This window comes from Trachemys scripta, chromosome 15 (assembly GCF_013100865.1).
Source record: "Trachemys scripta elegans isolate TJP31775 chromosome 15, CAS_Tse_1.0, whole genome shotgun sequence".
Taxonomy (NCBI): Eukaryota; Metazoa; Chordata; order Testudines; family Emydidae; genus Trachemys; species Trachemys scripta.
In genome coordinates, this window is record NC_048312.1 from 29,695,589 (window position 1) to 29,714,301 (window position 18,713).

General features: G+C 59.0%; 1 protein-coding gene across 1 annotated transcript in view; it reads right to left on the reverse strand.

Moving 5' to 3' along the window:
- Positions 1-13,212: 13,212 nt before the first annotated feature.
- Positions 13,213-18,713, reverse strand: part of DTX1 (deltex E3 ubiquitin ligase 1) — a gene marked incomplete in the record, with an annotated part of 121,198 nt that continues 115,697 nt past the window's right edge. Inside the window, 5 exon segments of the mRNA XM_034791539.1 lie at positions 13,213-13,814; positions 15,087-15,176; positions 15,650-15,811; positions 16,170-16,328; positions 17,493-17,554. Of these exon segments, the coding sequence (XP_034647430.1) occupies positions 13,590-13,814; positions 15,087-15,176; positions 15,650-15,811; positions 16,170-16,328; positions 17,493-17,554 (698 nt within the window).

Here is an 18,713-nt window from a genome sequence, read left to right on the forward strand (position 1 = left end):
CCACTGTTAGCCAAATGGGCTCGTTTCCCCCTGGAGCTGCCCAATTACCCCAAGGAGGCACGGGAGTCTAGAAGACGGCTTCAAGTTCTTTATTGATCAGTCAGCTGAGCGGGTGTCCCCCTCGACTCATGCCAGAGGGAGGAGCACACCTTACAAGCGTAGAGCAAGCCTTTTTATACCCATTAACAAATGACTTAACGTGCATACATTCTGCTGACCAAAGGAATTTTTAAATTCCTTTTTAGGGGTAAATAGAATACATCTGTTGGGGCTGTAAATAGGATACATTTGTTGAGCCTTTTTGATTGATTGTCGTGCTATATGTTCATATATGGGAAAGGGAGTTTATAGCCATGGGGAACAGCTGGGATAATAGGCGAGTATATGGCCTTTGTTCTAACACCACTGGGCGCCCCCAGCCTGCCCTGTGTGCACAGGGCTGAGCCGAAAACCCAGCTGGACCCCTCGTTGCTTGTGCCAAAGTCCTGCTCGGGAAGCGAGAGGGGGCTACTCCAGGGACGTCTCGCCCAGCTCACCTGTGCCTGGCGGAGAAGCCTACATCATTCGGAGGAACTCTGGTAATAGGCCAGAACAGGGCAAAGAAACCAACTTGAAGCAGGCTGGACAAACAGACAGATCCTGGAGCAACGTGAGGTGTGATGGGGCCAGAGCAGGGTGAGTGCGGCTGAATGTGAACGCCCGAAGCAGCCCAAAGCCCTGATGAATGTGAGACTGACAGTGCCAGCAGAGAGCTTCCCCAGCCCCTCTCCAGGGCAAAGCTCTGACCAAGGGGGCAACTGGTCCACTCAGCTCGCTGCACCCCGTGGATAGCAAATGGACACCCCTGCCTGCATGTGCCATTGGGAACAGAACCAGCGTGCCCCGGCTGGTGCCAAATGGCCAGGCTGGGGTTGTCAAGGCAGGAGGCAGACCTCTTGCAGACTGGCTCACTGGCTATCCGGGGCAGGGGGGCTTCGGAGTTAACCTAGATCAATGGTTCTCATTTGCGGACCCCTTTGGAAATCAGTTGTCTGTATATATAGCTGAATGCTGTTAGTTTTCAGTCACAGTCTTTCGCGGACCCTTAGACATCATCCACGGACGCCCAGGGTTCCCAGACCACTGCCCTAGATAGATTTGCACACTCCTCGCTGTCTATTGTGCATCTCTCTGTATATGTCACACACACAAACGATGTTAAAAGAACTGTAATAAAGTTGCCAAGTGAAGCACTCAAACATTAAGAAGTGCCGGAAGCAGGGAGGCCCAGGCACCCTGAATTCAACCCCCGGGTGTGTATGGGTCAGTCTGCCATTCCAGGGCCCTGGGCAGAGGAGGGGCCATGCTCACTGAAGGAGCAGTGAGCCAGTGCTCAGTGTGTGGTCCCAGCCATTATTCAAACCCTCTGGAGACAGACTAGTTTCTTCATGGGCGTTTTCCCGGCACTCCATTAATTCATTTCTCTTCAGCTAAGTGGGTACTGTGCTCCCTCTTTTACAGAAGGCAAACTGACGCGCAAAGATTAAAGTCAAAGGTGTCCACTAATTTTAGGTGCCCAATATAGGCGCCAACTTCCCCTCTACCCGGTGGGTGCTCGACCCCCCCCCCCCGCCCCTGGCATACCTCTTCCCGCCCCTGCACCGCCCTCACCAGGGCCGGCTCCAGGGTTTTTGCCGCCCCAAGCGGTGAAAAAAAAAAAAAAAAGCCGCGATCGCGATCTGCAGCGGCAATTCGGCGGGAGGTCCTTCGCTCCGAGCGGGAGTGAGGGACCGTCCGCCGAATTGCTGCCGAATAGCTGGACGTGCCGCCCCTCTCCGGAGTGGCCGCCCCAAGCACCTGCTTGGCAAGCGGGAGCCAGCCCTATTCAGTGCATAGGATGGACTCTCCCAGGGTCCATCCTATGCGCCGAATAAGGCAGGCGTGTTATCGAAGACTCTACATAATGCGTACACACAGGGCCAAATTAGGGTTCCACAGGCATCCTTAATTCTGGCATTTCTTAACTTTTGAGCACTCGACGTTGGAACCTCAATGTTGTTGTAACGTAGGTTTTTGTGTGTAATTTCCTAACTTTTTAATAAAGCAAACTTCAAAAACAGATGGTCCATCATGTGACATCATACTGACATCCCCATGGCCCCGCAAGGTTGGAACCTTTAGATCCAACCCAGAGGCCTCTGCTACTGGAGTAAGTGTTAGCAGTAGTAGGTTGTTAGCCTCTGTAGACCAGCACTACGGAGGGAAGGGGGGGGATACTTTGCTAGTGGCTTTCACAGCTATTTGCTGAGAGAAGAAGGATGAGATGCAGGAATCAGATCCCATTCCAGGCACTGAGAAGGGGTGTTGTGGTGGACACAGACTTTTCTGCCCCCTTTTCCCAAGTGTATCCATCCTGTCCCCTCCAACCTGTCCCTGTCTTGGTCCTGTCTCTTCCCTACCCCTGACTTCCTGTTCCATTGGCCATGCCTAGCCAGTCCTAGTCTCCATTCCTCAGGCTTCTCGTACCAGTCCCAGTTTCCTTGCCCAGCAAGTACCAGTCTCACCCCTCTGGACTCGCTGGCCCAGTCACCTCCCACTCCCATTTCCAGGCCCCATGTCCAGCCAGTCCCAGTTCTCCACCTCCCAGCTTCTCGTCCAATCTGTGTCCCGCCCCCCATTTCCCATCGCCACTGTCAGTCCCAATATCCCTCCCTGGGATACTGGTGTGTCCTCAGAGTCCCCTCGTCTCTGCCCAGCCACTCCCAGTCTCCCACCCCTGGCTCCTCATCCAATCGCAGTCTGTCCCCCATCTACTGCCTCCCAGTCCCAGTCCCAGTCTTTCCCCAGCCCCAGCTCTCCCGCTCTGCCAGCCTCCAATCCCAGTTTTGCCCCATCCCCCAAGCTCCTGTCCCAAATCTACTCCCTGCTACCCCCTCCCCGGTCCAGCCCTTGGCCCCTCTGCATTCAAGTTAGGCGGCTTCCTCCTCCATGTTGCCTGGGCACTGAGAGCCCAGAACAGAGGGTCTCCCTACTCCCAGGTCAGATGCTGAGCGCTGGACCTGGCACGGCCTACTGCAGCCCAGAGCTGCAATTGCCAGGCAAGGGCTGCTCTGTGCCCAGTAACGATGGAGCCTTGGGGGAGTTTAGCTGCTAAGAATCCTCTACTGAACAGGTGCAAAGTGCAGTTTCTCGAAGGCTTTGGCCAATCTGGGGTGGGTATCCCGGGGGCTGGCGAAAGGCACGTCCCTGACAGCCAGGGCAGCCCCCTGCCAAACGTCAAGTCTCTGCCCCAAAGCACGGGGTGCGAGAGCTTCCCAAAGAACCTGCTGATGGGATTCTTGAACACAGGCAGAACAATGTATTCGTCCCTCACTTGCGTCTCAGCACGGCGCAGCTGGCTTGGCTGAGCGTGCCCAGATAGTCAGCCTGAGCCAGGTGAACAACGTTAGCCCGCACAGGTCACAGCTGCCAAAGTTGTAAGTAACCGAAAACTGGGCCTTGTGCTGGGCAGCCTTGGCCTAGCCAGCACCACCGAGACTAGCGTGTTGGGTGGGGGCTAGGCTCAGCCGGCGCATGGAGAAGCCCCGGTTTTTGCCTGGTGGGGTTTGAGCACGTTTTGACCAGGAGAGCTGCTGGGTTCCCCGAGGGTCACCACGCTTGGTGCTGAGCCGCATTCTCCTTGGCTGCTCAAAGCAGGCGGCCCTGTCAGTGTGAGCCTATGGCCAGAGGGAGGGCACGCGCTACCCCCAGCGGGTGCAAAGGGAGCTTCATTTGCATGAGCTGCCTCCCCACAGTTCCTCTAGTGACATGTGGGACGTCGCCATAACTACACAGGAACTGGAGTTGAGGGGGGCGTGGGCTCCCAGACAGGCTTGGGAAGGGGAGAAAGCTTGTTAGCTAGGGCTGTGTTCAAGGGTCTTAAGTGCACTTGGCTCCCCTTTCTGGAAGTGTCTCTGCAGGGGACTCTATGCTGATATAATGAGGATTTTGCCTTGGGGCACCGCCTAGAGAACAGCCGCAGAGCAGTGTGGGCTCTGGCCTATGCAGGACCTGTATAGGCCTGACTCACTTGCCAGGTTGGGTGGTTGGTGGCACCTCCAGCAAGCCCTACAGAGGCTCCTGGACTAATGCCCCCTGCTGATCCAAGATGTGAGAGGGACTTGGTGAGATGGCCCAGGCAGGGACCTGTGGGAATACAGTTAGACGCACAACTGCCAAAGTATAGGTGTGGGGGCCGTACTCATAGGTGCGGGATTTAAGGGTGTGGGGGGTGCTGCAGCACCCTGGGCTCCCAGTCCCGCACCCGGAGTCTCGGTTGCCGGTCCCATGCCCAGGATCCTGGCTGCCGCCCCATGCACCCAGGGGCTCCGGCTGTCATCCTGCACGCCTGGAGTCTTGGCTGCTGTCCCATGCCCCGGACTCTGCTGCCACCCCATGCCTGGGGCTTTGCTCCTGGCCTCAGCTCTGTGCGCATGTCCCCTCGGGGGGGGGGGGGGGGGGGGGGGTGTGGGGGGGGGGGGGGGTTGTTTTGTTTTGTTTTTAATTTGGGGAGCATGGGGGAGATGCAAGTAGCCTGAACTGGGACAGGGACAGGTTGGCGAGAACTGGGCAGAAGAGTCTGTGCCCACTAGAGCCTGGACTGGACCCAAGAGTCTCACCAGTCCTCTGCTGTCTGCAGATACCTGTGAAAACCACTGAAAAGTGTCTCACCTTGTGCTGGGCCACCTAGAGGCAGACAACCTTCTACTGCTCTCAATTACCCCTTTAGTTCAAGTGGCAGAGATCTGTGTGGTGGATCTAAAGGTTCCAACCCTGCTGATGACCCATGTGGGTGGCAATATGATGGAATTTTGGTTTTTAGTTTGCTTTTGTTTAAAACCTAGGAAATCACACACAAAAATCTGTTCAAAGACGGTAATGAAAGTTGCAAAGTCTAAGGCCTTGGCTACACTTGCGAGTTACAGCACAATAAAGCAGCCCCAGGCGCCCTAGCTCACTCCCCGTCCACACTGGCAAGGCACGTAGAGCGCTCTTGTTGCTGTCCTCGGGCCCCTGTGCCGGCAACACTCTGACTCCGCAGCTACAGTACTGCTGGTTCTCCACCTCGGCGAGAGGAATAACGTTTGCTGCGCCGCCACCGCCCCCCCCCCCAAGCGCCGCAGCGCCAGTGTGAATGAGGTGTTGCATCACTGCGCTATGATCAGCCTCCGGAAGCATCCCATAATCCCCTTAAAACAAGAGTGGCCTCTCTTGTCATTGTTGTGCAATCGGCTGCAGGAATGTGGAAATGCCCTTTCAAAGCTCTGTTTCGGAGAAGCCGGCTGCTTATCAGCTCCAGTGAGTGAGAGAGAGGCAGGAGGGGAGGGGGGTCTGAACTTACCAGACAGCATGCTGACACACTCTCAGCACCCCAAAAACCCACTCTCTCTCCCCACACGTACACACAACACACTTCCTGTCACACTCCACCCCACCCCCCTATTTGAAAAGCATGTTACAGCCACTTGCATGCTGGGATAGCTGCCCATAATGCACCGCTCCCAATGCTGCTAATGTGGCCACGCCAGTGCACAAGCAGCTGTCAGTGTGGACAGACGGCAACGCTTTCCCTACTGCGCTCTCCGAAGGCGGGTTTAACGCCCGGCGCTCTACATCTGCAAGTGTAGCCAGACCCTAACACACAAACATTAGGAAATACCGGTATTAAGGTTGTATTGCAACCTTAATTCAGCCTCCTTATGCCTGGGCCTTGTGATACAGTCTTTAATGACATGAGCACATACTATTTTTGCCCCTAGGACCCCTGACCAACTGAGTGCTCAGGATGGACCTGTACTGGGAGGAATCGAAGTTGCTAGGGAAGGCGACTGGTGTCTGTAGGGCCCCTGCCTCACTGTTGTGAGTGAAGGAGGCAGGGGCTTGCAGGAAGAGAAAAGCTGGTCTCCTGGTTAAGGCAGTTGACTGCTGCCCTGGAGAGCTAGACTCTATCCCTGCCTCTGCCACCGAGTGCCTGTGTGATTCTGGGCAAGTCCCAACCCAGACTTTCCACGTGAGCACTAAGTGTGTGCTCCCCATTTGTTTGGGTGTCTGACTCGGCTCCTGTGCTCTGATTCGCAGAAATGCTCAGCACTCACAGCTGCAGGCAATGGGAGCTGGGCTTTGACCGCAGAGCCGTGGAATGCGAAGAACTCTGAACAATCAGATCCCAGGTGTCTCCAAGTGGGCATCCAAAAGTAGTGGCTACGTTTGACTGGAATCTCTCGGTTTGCCCAGCTGTAAAATGGGGCTAATGGCAGCCCTCACCTCCGGGGGGATGTGACGATACATGCACTACTACTGGGAAAATGCTGAACTAATGCTGACCGCATTGGGGGGAAAGCCCATGAGGAACCTAACACCTCTGTCTCCGACCAGGGGCTCACTACAAGGCAATAAATAAGGCCTGGGCTACCCACAGAACAATGCGGAGCAAACAACTGATCGGTCAGTGAGCACCGTCTATCCTGGGGCTGGGCAATCTTCCCTTGAGGTTAGAGCGAGCCCGGAGCCCATGGCAGCCCTGGCTGTGCAGACAAATGTCGTATTCGCTGTGTTTAGCACATTCCCCTCACCAGCTGCAGGCCTCTGCTCCCAGGGGAGGTGCCGAGCCCTGGGACGCACCAGCAGTAAATAGCTCATAAATCAGCTGGGTTACCTGCCTGGCCTCTTGGATGTCCACTGCTGGGTGTGCCGTCTGCCTTCCCGTCCCCGTCAGACATGGGGCTGCTCCCTCTGGGGAGCGTGGTCCTGTCCCCCTTGTTTGTTTCCCACAGAGCTCGCAGCCTGTAGCCGGGAGGACAGGGGAAAGGCCTGGAGATAAGGCACATTCCTTTGCAGGCTGAATGGGGGGGGGGGGGGGGGGCCCAAACCCCACACTTGCTGCAGCCAATCTAGCAGGGGTTCCTGACCAAGCAGCCAGCACCTGCCGCCGTTTGCTGCCAGAGACCCCTCGCTGTACCGCAGAGCCCGACCAGCACAGGGCATTCGGCTCTGCCCCCGATAGGCACTGGGGCATTGCCGGGGCAACCAGGGGAAGGACATTGGCACTGCCTGGATCCTACGTGCAACACCCCTGCAGGGTACTCTGTGCGCACGTCCACTCGGGCTAGGGGTTGCTGTGTGTGTTGGGAGGGTGAGGTGTTCCTGGGGGGATGAGTGTACAATTCCCCCTGTGCACATGCATGTGCATATCCCTTAGGGTGCACCCCTGAGGTGCAGTGCTGCATGCATGCTCCCAGTAGTGGAGTCTGGGAAACCAATCCAGTTCAGCTGTCCCTCGGAGACTCTCTGCAGCCTTGGGAAGCCCTAGCTCCTCGGCCTGCAGGGGATGTGAGCTGGGCCAACCTTGCTGGGTGATTAGGCCTTTGCTGCAGCCCCATTCCAGGCCTGCGCAAAGCAAAGCATGAAAGATTGATTCCTTGGCACATCACTCTGCATTGCACAGCGCAGTACTAGAGCAGGGGCTTCTGGCACCCAGAAACTACTGACCATGCAACACTGGTTTTCTCCCCCCGCCAGCAATGGGGCCTGCAGAATGGTTTGCATGTGGGGAGCTCCCAGCTGCTGCAGGCCCAGGCTCGGCTAGCAGGAAACGCGGCAGGGAAAGGCGTGGAACCCCTGGCTGTAGGGAAAGCCCAGCTGCTGTCAGCCCTGAGCTGCAGGGGATGGTGTCAGCCTGGGCTGTCTTGAAACTCTTACTGTTCATTCTGGGAACCCTGCGCCCGCCAGGCCCTGCCAACACCTGTTCCAGCTGCGGGTACCTGCTTCCCTGGGAGCTGCAGATCAAACGCTAATTACAGCTTTAATCACCACCAGCTGGGTCAGTGCTGGGCCGGAGCCAGAGCTCAGGGCTGCCTGGAGACAGCCGACTCTGCACCAACCCCCTTCCCGCTAGTCAGGGCTAAGCCAGAAATCTCTGCCCCAGATGCTTTGAAACGCAAGCCGGCCGGCCAGCCAGGGGGCACGATGCCCCAGTGCAAGCCCCAGTGGTGGGCAGGCGAGTGATGAGTAACGGCGGTGCCGCAATGCACAGGGTGCGACGCCTCGTGCTGTGTGATCGGGGGGCTCCCTGCAGGAGCCTGTAACTGGCCTGGAGACCTCCCACTGCAGGGCCCGCGCTCGGGGCCATCCGCCCACCCCACGTTGTACTGCTTCAGCAAAACTGGTTTCACCCGTGGTGGGAGCGCCGTGATACTGACATGAAGGAGCTCACACTTCGCCCCTACGCTTAAAGGCCTATCTGCTGGCAAGCTGCTCACGTCGCCTCCATCTGCAGCATCCACCTGCGGCCAGTTTGGTATAAAAATCACACCTATACCCGAAAGTGTTTATACTGGTCTGAAAGCTGTGTGTGTGCACCAGGCTAAGAGCTTGTCCCTACTCTACAGGGGAGGGGGAAACTGAGGCACAGAGCCAGGCAGTGATTTGCCAAGGTCTCCAAGCAGGTTAGCTGTAGAGCTGGGATTAGCATGCGTATTTCCAGGCCAGCGCTCTATCCACTAGCCCTGCATTTGCCGCTCACTAACATACGATTGAGCCCCTTGGCTCTAATGGAGTCATTCCGGATTTACACTGGGGTAAATCAGAGAGGAATGTGACCCAGACTAGGGAATGATGCACTCCTCTTGCCCCCCCTGCCCCGCCCACACACGCCAGCCCAGGCAGCAATGAAGACTCTGCACGCGGCCACGGCTGGTTTCCACATTTATTCAATAAGTTGTAAAGACATCAACACATGCTGAGCATGACAGAGGCGATTCAGACAAAGGAAATTACAAAGCCCTTAAAGATTCCCAGCGAGGCCCATACAGAGAGACAGGACATGAATCCCAAAGCACGGCTTCAGGAGACTACAGAGCCTAGTATGCCTTGCTCCACCTTGAGGCCACGTGGCTTGAAGCAGCTTGGCTCAAGAGGGAGCAAGGCATGCTGGGCGTTGTAGTCTCTGCAGGCCATGTCTCTGTATTCAAGACAGCCAGCTAAAATGTGCTCCATTTTAAGCAAACCAGCTACAGCCCTGACCTCTCAGCAGGTTCCTGCAGCTGGTAGGATTTGGGCTCCCCTGGCTTCAGAGGCACAGCCACCCAGTCTGGCCACATCTCAGGAGTGCTTCTATAGCCCCATGGCAAAGCAGATGCATTGAGCGAGTCCTTCGCTAAAGCGGTCTGCCTGCTCTTGCTGCAGAGCTGGGGAAAGCATCGCCTGTCCTAGGGGACGGGAGAGACATTCTGGGATTGTGGCTGGAGGGGGGGGGGATCCCGATGGCCTGCTGAGATGGGGACACTGCCCTGAGTGGGGAGAGGATCCGTATTGCACAGCTGAGGGGCAACAACACAGGGGGATGCTAGAGTTGAGCTCCAGGCCAGCTCCCTTTCCTCCCACTCCCACCCCACCCAGGGCACGCCAGCCCCACTAATAAATGGGTCATTCAAAGGCCCCTCTTCATGGTCCTGGGGCAATGCAGTGGGACAGCGTGTTCGTGAAGTCTCGTCTGGCTGTAGGTGTTGGGTGGGGGAATGGGGAGGTCTGACAACCCCCGTGTCAGTCTGCTCTACCGCACAGGACAAGGGACTTCTTAGCGCTGCGGGAGGGGTAAAAGTCAAGGGGGCTCTACAGCCCAGGGCAGAGGTAGGACTGCCAACTTTGCAGAAAACTGAACACCCTTAACCCTGCCCCTGTCCTGCTCCTTCCCTGAGGCCCCACCCCTGCCCCACCCCATCTCTGAGGCCACGCCGCCACTCATTCCATCCCCCCTCCCTCCATTGTTTGCTCTCCCCCATCCTTGCTCACTCACTCATTTTCACTGGGCTGGGGCAGGGGGTTGAGTGCCCTCCTTGGCATGCTAGTGTTCTTCCTCTGGGAGACAAAGGGTTCCCCCCATACACGAGACCTATATAAGGCAGGGGAGTGACATCATAGAGGTTCTCCTCTGCCTCCCCAAACAAAGAGACACTGGGAAACACCTGAAAAGAAAAATTGAACGGAGAGGAAAAGAATTGAGCCCAGGCTCAAAGGTTGTCTAGCCTGTGAGTAATAATACCTGAAGTTTCAAGCAGCAGGCCACTGCAGCTGGCTTGCAAGAATCCCTGTATTTTATGTGACCATATTTAGGGTGAGAAATGATTATTTGTAGCCAATTTCTTTAGTAAATCAAGCTTAGTTTGAGTGTTTGTTTTATTTGCTTAGTAATCTGCTTTGTTCTGTTTGCTATCCCTTTAACCACTTAAAATCTGCCTTTTAGAGTTAATACATTTGTTTATTATTAAACCCAGTTTGTGCAATTTCTAACTGGGAGGGGGGCAAGAAGTCGTGCACATCTCTCTTTACATTGAGGAAGAGGGCGAATTTTTATGAGTTTGCGCTGTGCAGATCTTTCTATACAGCGCAAGACAGTATTCTTTTGGGTTTATTCCGCAAAGGGGCTATGGGAAGGGGAAAGGATCGCTCAGTGGTTTAAGCATTGGCCTGCTGCCAGGGTTGTGAGTTCAATCCTTGAGGGGGCCATTTAGGGATCTGGGGCAAAAATCTGTCTGGGGATTGGTCCTGCTTTGAGCAGGGGGTTGGACTAGATGACCTCCTGAGGTCCCGTCCAACCCTGAGATTCTATGATTCTATGTACACATGAGTGCTGGGTGAATCCGCTCACAGAGCTGACTTCAGGCTGTGTCTGCAGCAAAACACGGAGAGGGAATCCAGGCTGGTGAAACAGGAGGGGCTCAGTGAAACCCCAGTTGGCCTGGGAGCTAGGTGTATGTGTGTGAGGGAGCGGGTGTGTGTGCAGTGCATGTGTCTACAGTGAGTGTCCATGTGCAGTTTGTGCATGGTGTGGAGGAGCAGGATGTGAGTGCAGTGTGTCTGTTTTGCTGCTCTCAGGTCCCTGCCCGAGATTCTCAGAGTGGGGTGAGAGCTGCTCTCTGGCCTGGCTGAGTCCTGAGTGGGGGCTGGCTGTGGGATTTAGTGCTGCCGGCGTGTCAGGGGCTCTGGGTACAGGGGATACTATGGGGCCCTGCCTGAGCAGAGAAGGGTGCTGGCTCAAACACCCCACCAGTGTCCCGCTGGCTGCGACTGATGCTTCACGGTTGAGCCCTGGGTACGTGAGAGGTGAACGTGCCCCTGCCAGGCACAGCGCCCGCTCTGCTCAGCAGAGGGGCCGGCGGCCGGCACTGCCAGGTACCCGCTGGCTGCCTCAGGCTGTCCGCTGAGGGGGCAGGACAAGCCATCAGGGCAATTCGTACCATACGTGGCTGACAAGCAGCACCAGGGCAGCCTGTGGCTGTGGCAAGGGCTGGTTGGCCTGGGGGTCGTACCCCAGGGTGACGGGCACAATGGCCACTGAGAGCAGGGACTCCTGCATGCGCACCAGAGATGGGGAGGCTGGGTGCGGAGAGACGGGAGCTGGGCGTGTCCCCCGGCTGTTAGTTAGTTGTACAGGAGCCCAAGTCATGTGGGTCTGGGGGAGAGGGTTTATGGGGAGTGGGTGCTGGGGTTCCGGCCCACATGTGGGCACTGGGGGGGTCTGCATGGCCGTAGGTACCTAGCTGCTCACCCCAGCGTGCCGAGCTGGACCTGCGGGAGAGGATGGTGCGTTGTCCCCTGCCCGGGGAGGCGCCAGCCCTCTGGGCCCTGTCTAGAGACTGGTGTCTGGAGCCCCTGGGCCTGGCAGCGGGAGGACAGACCAGCCACACTGGCCCACGGCTCCTCAAAAACAAGGCAGCAGAGGGGCTCTGCCTGCACCCAGTCCTTGGCTATGGGCACCGGCTTGCTGGACTCACCACCTTCTCCCTCTCCTTGCCCCTCCCTCCCCCCAGCCTTCCCCCCCCCCCCCCCGCCTTCTTCCTCCTCCCCGCAGCCTTCCCCCCCCCCCCCTCAGCCTTCTTCCTCCTCCCCGCAGCCTTCCTCCTCCTCCTCCCCAGCTTTCTGCCTCCTCCCACCCCGGCCTTTCGCCTCCTCTCTCCCAAGTCGCACACCCAGCCAGCCAGTCCCCACCTGCCGAAGGAATGGGACACTCCCCCAGCCGTCACCCCTTTCCCTGGCTGCAGCAGCCACACTCCTCCAGCCAGGGCTGAGATCCATAGGCTGTCTTGGGCGCTGTGGGGTGGAAGGGAGTGGGGGGCATTCCAGCCCATTGGGGCAGCCTCGCTGTGTGCACCGTGCAGCTTCCATGGCACGTGTGGGGAGCAGGGGGGGACCCCAGCCTCTTCCACCCGCATCCGTTTGTCGCTCTGCAGGGACCAGGGAGGTTCAAGGGCCTGTCTAGGCAACACCGTTCACATGCCCGACAGGGGCGCAGCCCAGCAAGGTGTGAGCTCCTGCTGCAGCTAAGTATCTTCTTACCCAGAGTGCAACGGCCCGGCCCACGGCCCGGAGCCAAGCGGGGGCTGCAGCTGTAGCCCCACCAGGCAGCACGGAAGGGGGCGTGACCGCTACAAGGCTGGCTGAGCCCAAGCCCCTGACCAGCCAGCCCTGCACTGCCGCTCGTGGGTCCGTGCGCCCCAGAGCACCTCCCGCCAGCAAGTCGCGATTGCCCTCGGTGCGAGCCCCCCCAACCCATGTCACTGCTGGGAGGAGAGCGCTTCGCAGCTGACTGGCCATGATGCAGGTGCCCAGAGACCGGCTGTGGCAGACACTCGCCAAGTGGGAGAACCCAACCGGAAGAGCAGGTTTATTTCCCCGCTAAAGGTGTGCTACATACACGGGAACAAACCCCCGAGAGAGAACCAGGCCCCGGTTTTTAAAGCCACGCATGCAAAGGGCCCATGCATGCAGGTAGGCAGGCGTGCCAATCTCCACTGGCACACGGGTATCAGCCGTCCACTGTCTGCACTCGTGGCTTTTAAAATCACGAGTGGCCCTTTGAAGCCTGGCTGGTGCCGACTGAAGGGACCAATCAGGGCATCGGTGGCTGCTGCCGATTGGGTGTTGACTGCTCCACCTCCCTTCCCCCAGCCTGGGGCCCTCTCCCTCCCTGTCAGAGTTGCAGCAGTGAGGAGCAATGGCAAATGTGCCACGTGGCTGTGGGGGGAGGGGGCTCACCCAGGCGATGCTGACATCGACTGGACAGGACAGATGGTGGTGGTGTGGCTGTGGGAGAGTTGGCCAGAAGTTGCCCCCTTGTTCTAGTAGATACAGTACAAGATTTCCATAGAGAGAGTTACACGGGGGGGGGGGGGGGAGGGGAAAGATGGGGGGGGGGGGTCTAACAGGGAAAATATCACAGATCACAAGAGTATAAAAAAATAATCAGCCCAGCTTTGCGTTGCTTGGTCACTCACGCAGCTCCTGCTGGCCTGCTGCTCATCGGCCGGCGTGTCTGAGGGGCGTGCACGTGGCATCGGTTAAAGGGAGAGCCACTCCGCCTGCTGGGGGACGTACACTTCCGCGGCACCCCAGCCAAGGCCAGCATTGCAGTCTGAAGGTTACTGAAGGTCAAGGCAGCAGAAGCAGAGTGAGGGCTCTGGGAAGGTGGGTGGTTCCCGGGCATGGCGGTGGTGGAGGATGGACTCACGGAGACACGGACGCAGGCGGGGTTTGGCTGCCAAGAAGCACGCAAGCAGAGAGCGGGGGCTTCCTCCTCAGTCCTTCAGGTTGGCTTCCGAGACCCCCTGGGCCATCAGCTCAGCCAGGACATTGTCCAGGTAGTTGGGGTCAGGGTAGCCGTGGCCAGTGAGGTTGGAACCAAACTCTGTCTTGTGGTGGATCTCGTTCCACACCACAGTGTCGCACTCTCCCGTCGTGCTGGATGTGCCAATGGTGAAGATGAGCCGGCGGTCCCATGCCACAATCAGGAGCTTCAGAACCTGTGGGGCCAGAGGGAGGTCACACACCCTGCCAGGCCATGGCATGCCCCAGTTGGCCTAGAGCACCCTGCTTTGGGTCTGACATCCCTCCCCTGTCTGCCAGCATGTACTGGGAGGGGAGAGGCCTGCCTGCCCCTGATTGATATCGGGGGCTCAGCCCTTACATCTCTCTAGCGCAGGAGCGGCAGCTCTGCCAAGTCACAGCAGGTCTGGTCCAGGAACCCAGAGGATCGTTCCCCAGAGAACAATGGAGCCTGGAGCTTGGTCTGATCCAGGGTCTGCCCCACCCTCCAGAACACAGACCCCAAACTGTGGGGCTTGTTATGAGGCTATTCCTTTCTGCAGAGCACGGGAATATAACCCCCCCGCAGAATAACCCTCTGTGGCCTTGACACTACGCCCCAGCCTTGCATGTCGCTTCCCCCGGCACGGGCTCAGACCCGCCCTGCAACAGGACGGAGGCAGAGACAGCGTCTGACTACCACAGCCAACAAGCCCCGTGGAAACGTACGGCCCAATCCTGTGTGGTCACTGACTCAGGCTGTTCCCTCTCATTTCTTATGGCCATGTGTGGAATGAATATTGTTATTTGCACCAATATGGAGGTGATGTGTGGTGGGGCCGAGGGGTTTGGAGGGTGGGAGGGGGATCAGGGCTGGGGCAGAGGGTTGGGGTGCGGGAGTGGTGTGGGCTCTGGGGTGGGACTGGGGATGGGGGTTAAGCTGCCCCAGGGCTGAGGTGGGGAGAGAGGATTCCCCCCAGCCCTCTCTCACCCAGCAGCTCCAGCCGGGCCGGGCCGGGGAAGGGGCTCCTCTCCCCACCTGCACGGCCCCGATAGTTATTTCGATTAAATACTAAGGCTTTGAGGGGCTGAAGTTTGCACGGCTGGATTAGCAATGGAGCCTAGGGGAGTTAGGACACTGAACATCCTGGCATTTGTGCACCCAACTCCCTTCTGCTCCTTTGAAATCGCCAACTCAGGTGTACGTTGCCAAGGGTGTAACGTGCCAGGCCCCATCACAGCACACACACGACTGTCTCCAAGCCCCCGTGCCAGGGCTGGTGCTAGTGACCTGGCACAACCCACCTTGGGCCGATAGTCAGCAAACCCGTTAACCCCCTGGCTGCAGCAGAAAAGCTGGGAGTATTGCAGCAGCCGTCACAAGGGGGTGACCCTCTCTCCCCCCGCCAATGCCACCTCCTTGGGGGGAGATGCAGCCGGCTTTGTGGGAGGCAGCCAGGCTCCAGGAGCTGCGGGGGCAGGCCACTCACCTTCCTGCCTTTCTCGTTGTCCGGTAGGTAGCAGTGCCGGGGGAAGCCTCGGGCTGTGAACTTCTTCCCGGGGTTCGGGTGCTCTGGGCCCTGGCAGGGAACAAAGCAGACGCTGGGGAAATCCGCAGCCAGCGGCTGTGCGTGAAACACGTCACCTCCCTGCTCCGCTGCCCACGCCCGCCGCATTGCCTAGGAGGCCCTGGCTGGACGGGGCTGAGAGGGATGCATTGGTCGCCAATGGGGCACAACCTGCAGGCAGCAGGGGTCTGAGCGAGATCCCGCCTGGCAGGGCGTGGCCAGGAGTAGGAGATGGGGCCTGGCCTAGACCCACCACCAAATCCATGGGGTGTCACACCCTGGGCTGCCTCTGCCCGGATGCTGGAGGAAACAGAGGAGGCCCCAGGCTCTCCATCAGTTGCCCCCAGGGCCGGGGGAGCGGTCTGAGAATGTGGCATGCTTAGCCACCTGGGGGATTTCCGAGGGGGAGGCAGCAGGCGCCAACTCTTCTGGGCCACGCAGCCGCCGGCTGCCCCCGGAGATTCCTCTGTCCCTGGGCGGCTCACCTGGATGCCTGTGGGGATGTCGTAGACGATGCGGATGGTTTTGGATTCCGTGTAGCCTGGCAGCGAGTGTGGGATGATGTGGAACTCCATCTTCCCTGGGGGCTGGGTCCCGGTCTTCTCCCCATAGATGGCCTTGCAGGTGGGGCACTGCAGGCTGCCATCCTTGGGGGCAGAGGCACAGGGTGAGGAGGGTCAGCCAGCCAGGCAGCGCATCCCGCTCCAGGGCACAGGCTGCGAAGAGCCTAATGGGGGACTCTCCCTTTGCTGGGCACTATCCCTCCCCCAGGCAGGACTGTTCGGACCCATGGGACCGGCTGGGGCAAGCCTGCCGAAGGCCCTGGAGGGGCACCAAGGCTGGAACTGACCGACTCTCCGCTGAGGGCCCAGAGCTGGTTGTGAGGACCCTGCGGGGCCGTGGGATGGGTCAGGGAGGGGAGCACTGCCCTAGGCACAGGGGGCTCTCAGCTGGGAAGGCTGGTGGCCTGCTGGAGGCACCTCTCCCCCCCAGCCCAGCTCTCACCTTGTTGCCGTTGTTGTACATGGCCACCAGGCAGAGGAGGTGGTACATGTGCCCGCACTTGCCCAACTTGCCCACCAGCTCCGGCTTGGCGCCCCTGTGGCTGAGCAGGCCCTCGTAGCCGGACGAGGCCACCAGCCTCTCCATGCAGATGGTGCAGTCCTGCCGGGGAGCGGGGTGTTACCAGAGCTGGGCTGCTCCCGCCACCCCCAGCCAGAGCCCAGCAGCCAGTTCCACCATCACCCAACTGCCCACGGGCCAGGCGGCAGGTTTGGGCCTTTGGCGCCTTTGCAGCCTTTGGGGACACGTCCTTCCCATGGCACCTGCTCCGCCAGCCGGCTTGGCTACCCCGATGTCTGCCTGCCCCACTGCCCTGACCAGCTCCTCGCCCACTCTTCTGCCCCCACTGCCCCGACCCCCCTGCCCCCACTGTTCCCTCGGCCCCGTCCCTGTCCCCACTGCCCCCTTGGCCCTGGCCCTGCCCACACAGCCCCCAGTATCTCCTCAGCCTCGACTCTGCCCCCACTGCCCCTCAATCTTGCCCCTAGCCCCACTGCCCCCTTGGCCCCAACCCTACCCACACTGTCCATTCGGCCCCTTAGCCCTGACCCTCACCCCGCTCCCTCCCTCTCTCTCCCGGAGGACTGGCCTGTCTGAGCGTATCAGGCACTGGCCTGCACCAGGGCCAGGGCTAGATGCATGGGGCAGTTAACCCCTTTGTCCCATCCCTTTCAGGCGCTTCGGTGCCACTGCAGAACTGGTGCAGCGGCAGCGAGTGGTTGAAACCCGGGGCCCCAAGGAGCTGGAAACTGGGCCAGGGGCTCTGCAGCGAGCTCCTGGAGCCAGGCTAGCAAAGGAGACACACAGCAAAGCTTCCAGTGAGCGCAGGCTCCCATGCCATCTCAGAGCACCCACTGCAACCTCCATTTGCCCCAAACACAGTGGGCACTTATACCAACCCACCCCCGCCAGGGCCAGGGGAGTGTGGAGAAGGGAGGGCCTAGGAGGAGTCGGGGGGTTCTCCAGGGGGTATTTTGGGAAAGGAGTGCTGCCAGGCTGGTGTCCTGGGGGGCAGAGTTAAGGGGGTGGCAGAGGTGAGGGGTGTGCCTGTGGGTGGAGGAGCTGCTGAGGTCCCTGCTGCTGTAGCTTTATACCAGGTGTGTTGTGTGTCACTGTGTCCAAGAGTTCACCGTGTATTCACAGGCCACCGCAGGGCTGCCACTCAGACAGGCCTAGTCATCCAAGCCGAGCCCCGGCCCTGGGTACTGTCCGATCCCAGCCGCCCCAGGGCAGGGCCACTGGTGAGACCCGTGCGTAGGTGCTCACCTCGTCCGGCGGGCTCTTCACCTTCTGGATGTACCGGCGCACCACATCCTCAGGATTCTTGCCTGCCCCACAAGAGAAGCAGAGGGTCAGATTGCACTCTCATGGCCCACAGCACCCCAGGGCCACCCACTCAGCTGGGCCACGCAGCCCCTTGCTCACGGCTAGGAGCTACATCTTTCAGGGGGGGCCCAGGATTGGACGGACACAGAAATCGGCTTGGCTGGAGCGGGTGCGATCTCTGGGTCAGGGCTGGAGGAGGTTGAACCCACCCCTGGGAGTTCAGAGAGAGCCTTTCATCAGCTTGGGGAGGTCCATTCCTGGAAGCCACAGGAGCAAGTGAGCATGAAGAGGGAATCCCGCTGCCCCCAAGGACAGGGGTCCCTGCAGCTCAGGGCTGAGGGGCCCAGCTCAGAGGCAGAATCAGGAGGCAATTCCCTGGCCTGGCTGGCACAGAGCTCCACACTCTGGCTCTTTGGGGCTGGGATCCCCGGGGACGAGGCTGCCGTGGTTTTCGGAACAGGGAGAGCTCGGTGAGGCGTGGGTCACACCACATGCACTGAATCACGGGCTCCCTCCTGCTTCATCGCAAACACAGCATCCAAGAGGGGATAGCTCAGTGGTTTGAGCATTGGCCTGCTAAACCCAGGGTTGTGAGTTCAATCCTTGAGGGGGCCACTTAGGGATCTGGGGCAAAAAAATCAGTACTTGGTCCTGCTAGTGAAGGCAGGGGGCTGGACTCAATGACCTTTCAAGGTCCCTTCCACTTCTAGGAGCTAGGATATCTCTATTAATTAATTAAAAACCAGGGCAAACTACTACTGATCCTTTGGGACCCAGCCCCTCACCCCAAGCTTGCTTGCCACATGTTAGGGTTACCATACGTCCTCTTTTTTCCAGCTTTTCGGCACTCAAACCCCCGTCCGGGGGGAATTGCCAAAAAGCCGAACATGTCTGGGAAAATGGCGGCTCTGCTCCTCCCCTGACTCTTTGGCTCTGTTTAACAGCCAAGCTGCCCAAGTGCTACGGGCTTCAGGCAGCCCCCTTGCCTCCGGACTCTGCGCCCCCGGCCGGGCACTTCCCCTCCTGGGCTCCGGCGGCGCAAGGTCCGGAGGCATGGGGGCTGCCCAAAGCCGGTAGCGCTCGGGCAGCTCGGCTCTTAAACAGAGCCGAAGAGTCAGGGGAGGAGCAGAGCCTCCAGCCGCGGCAGCTCTGCTCCTCCCC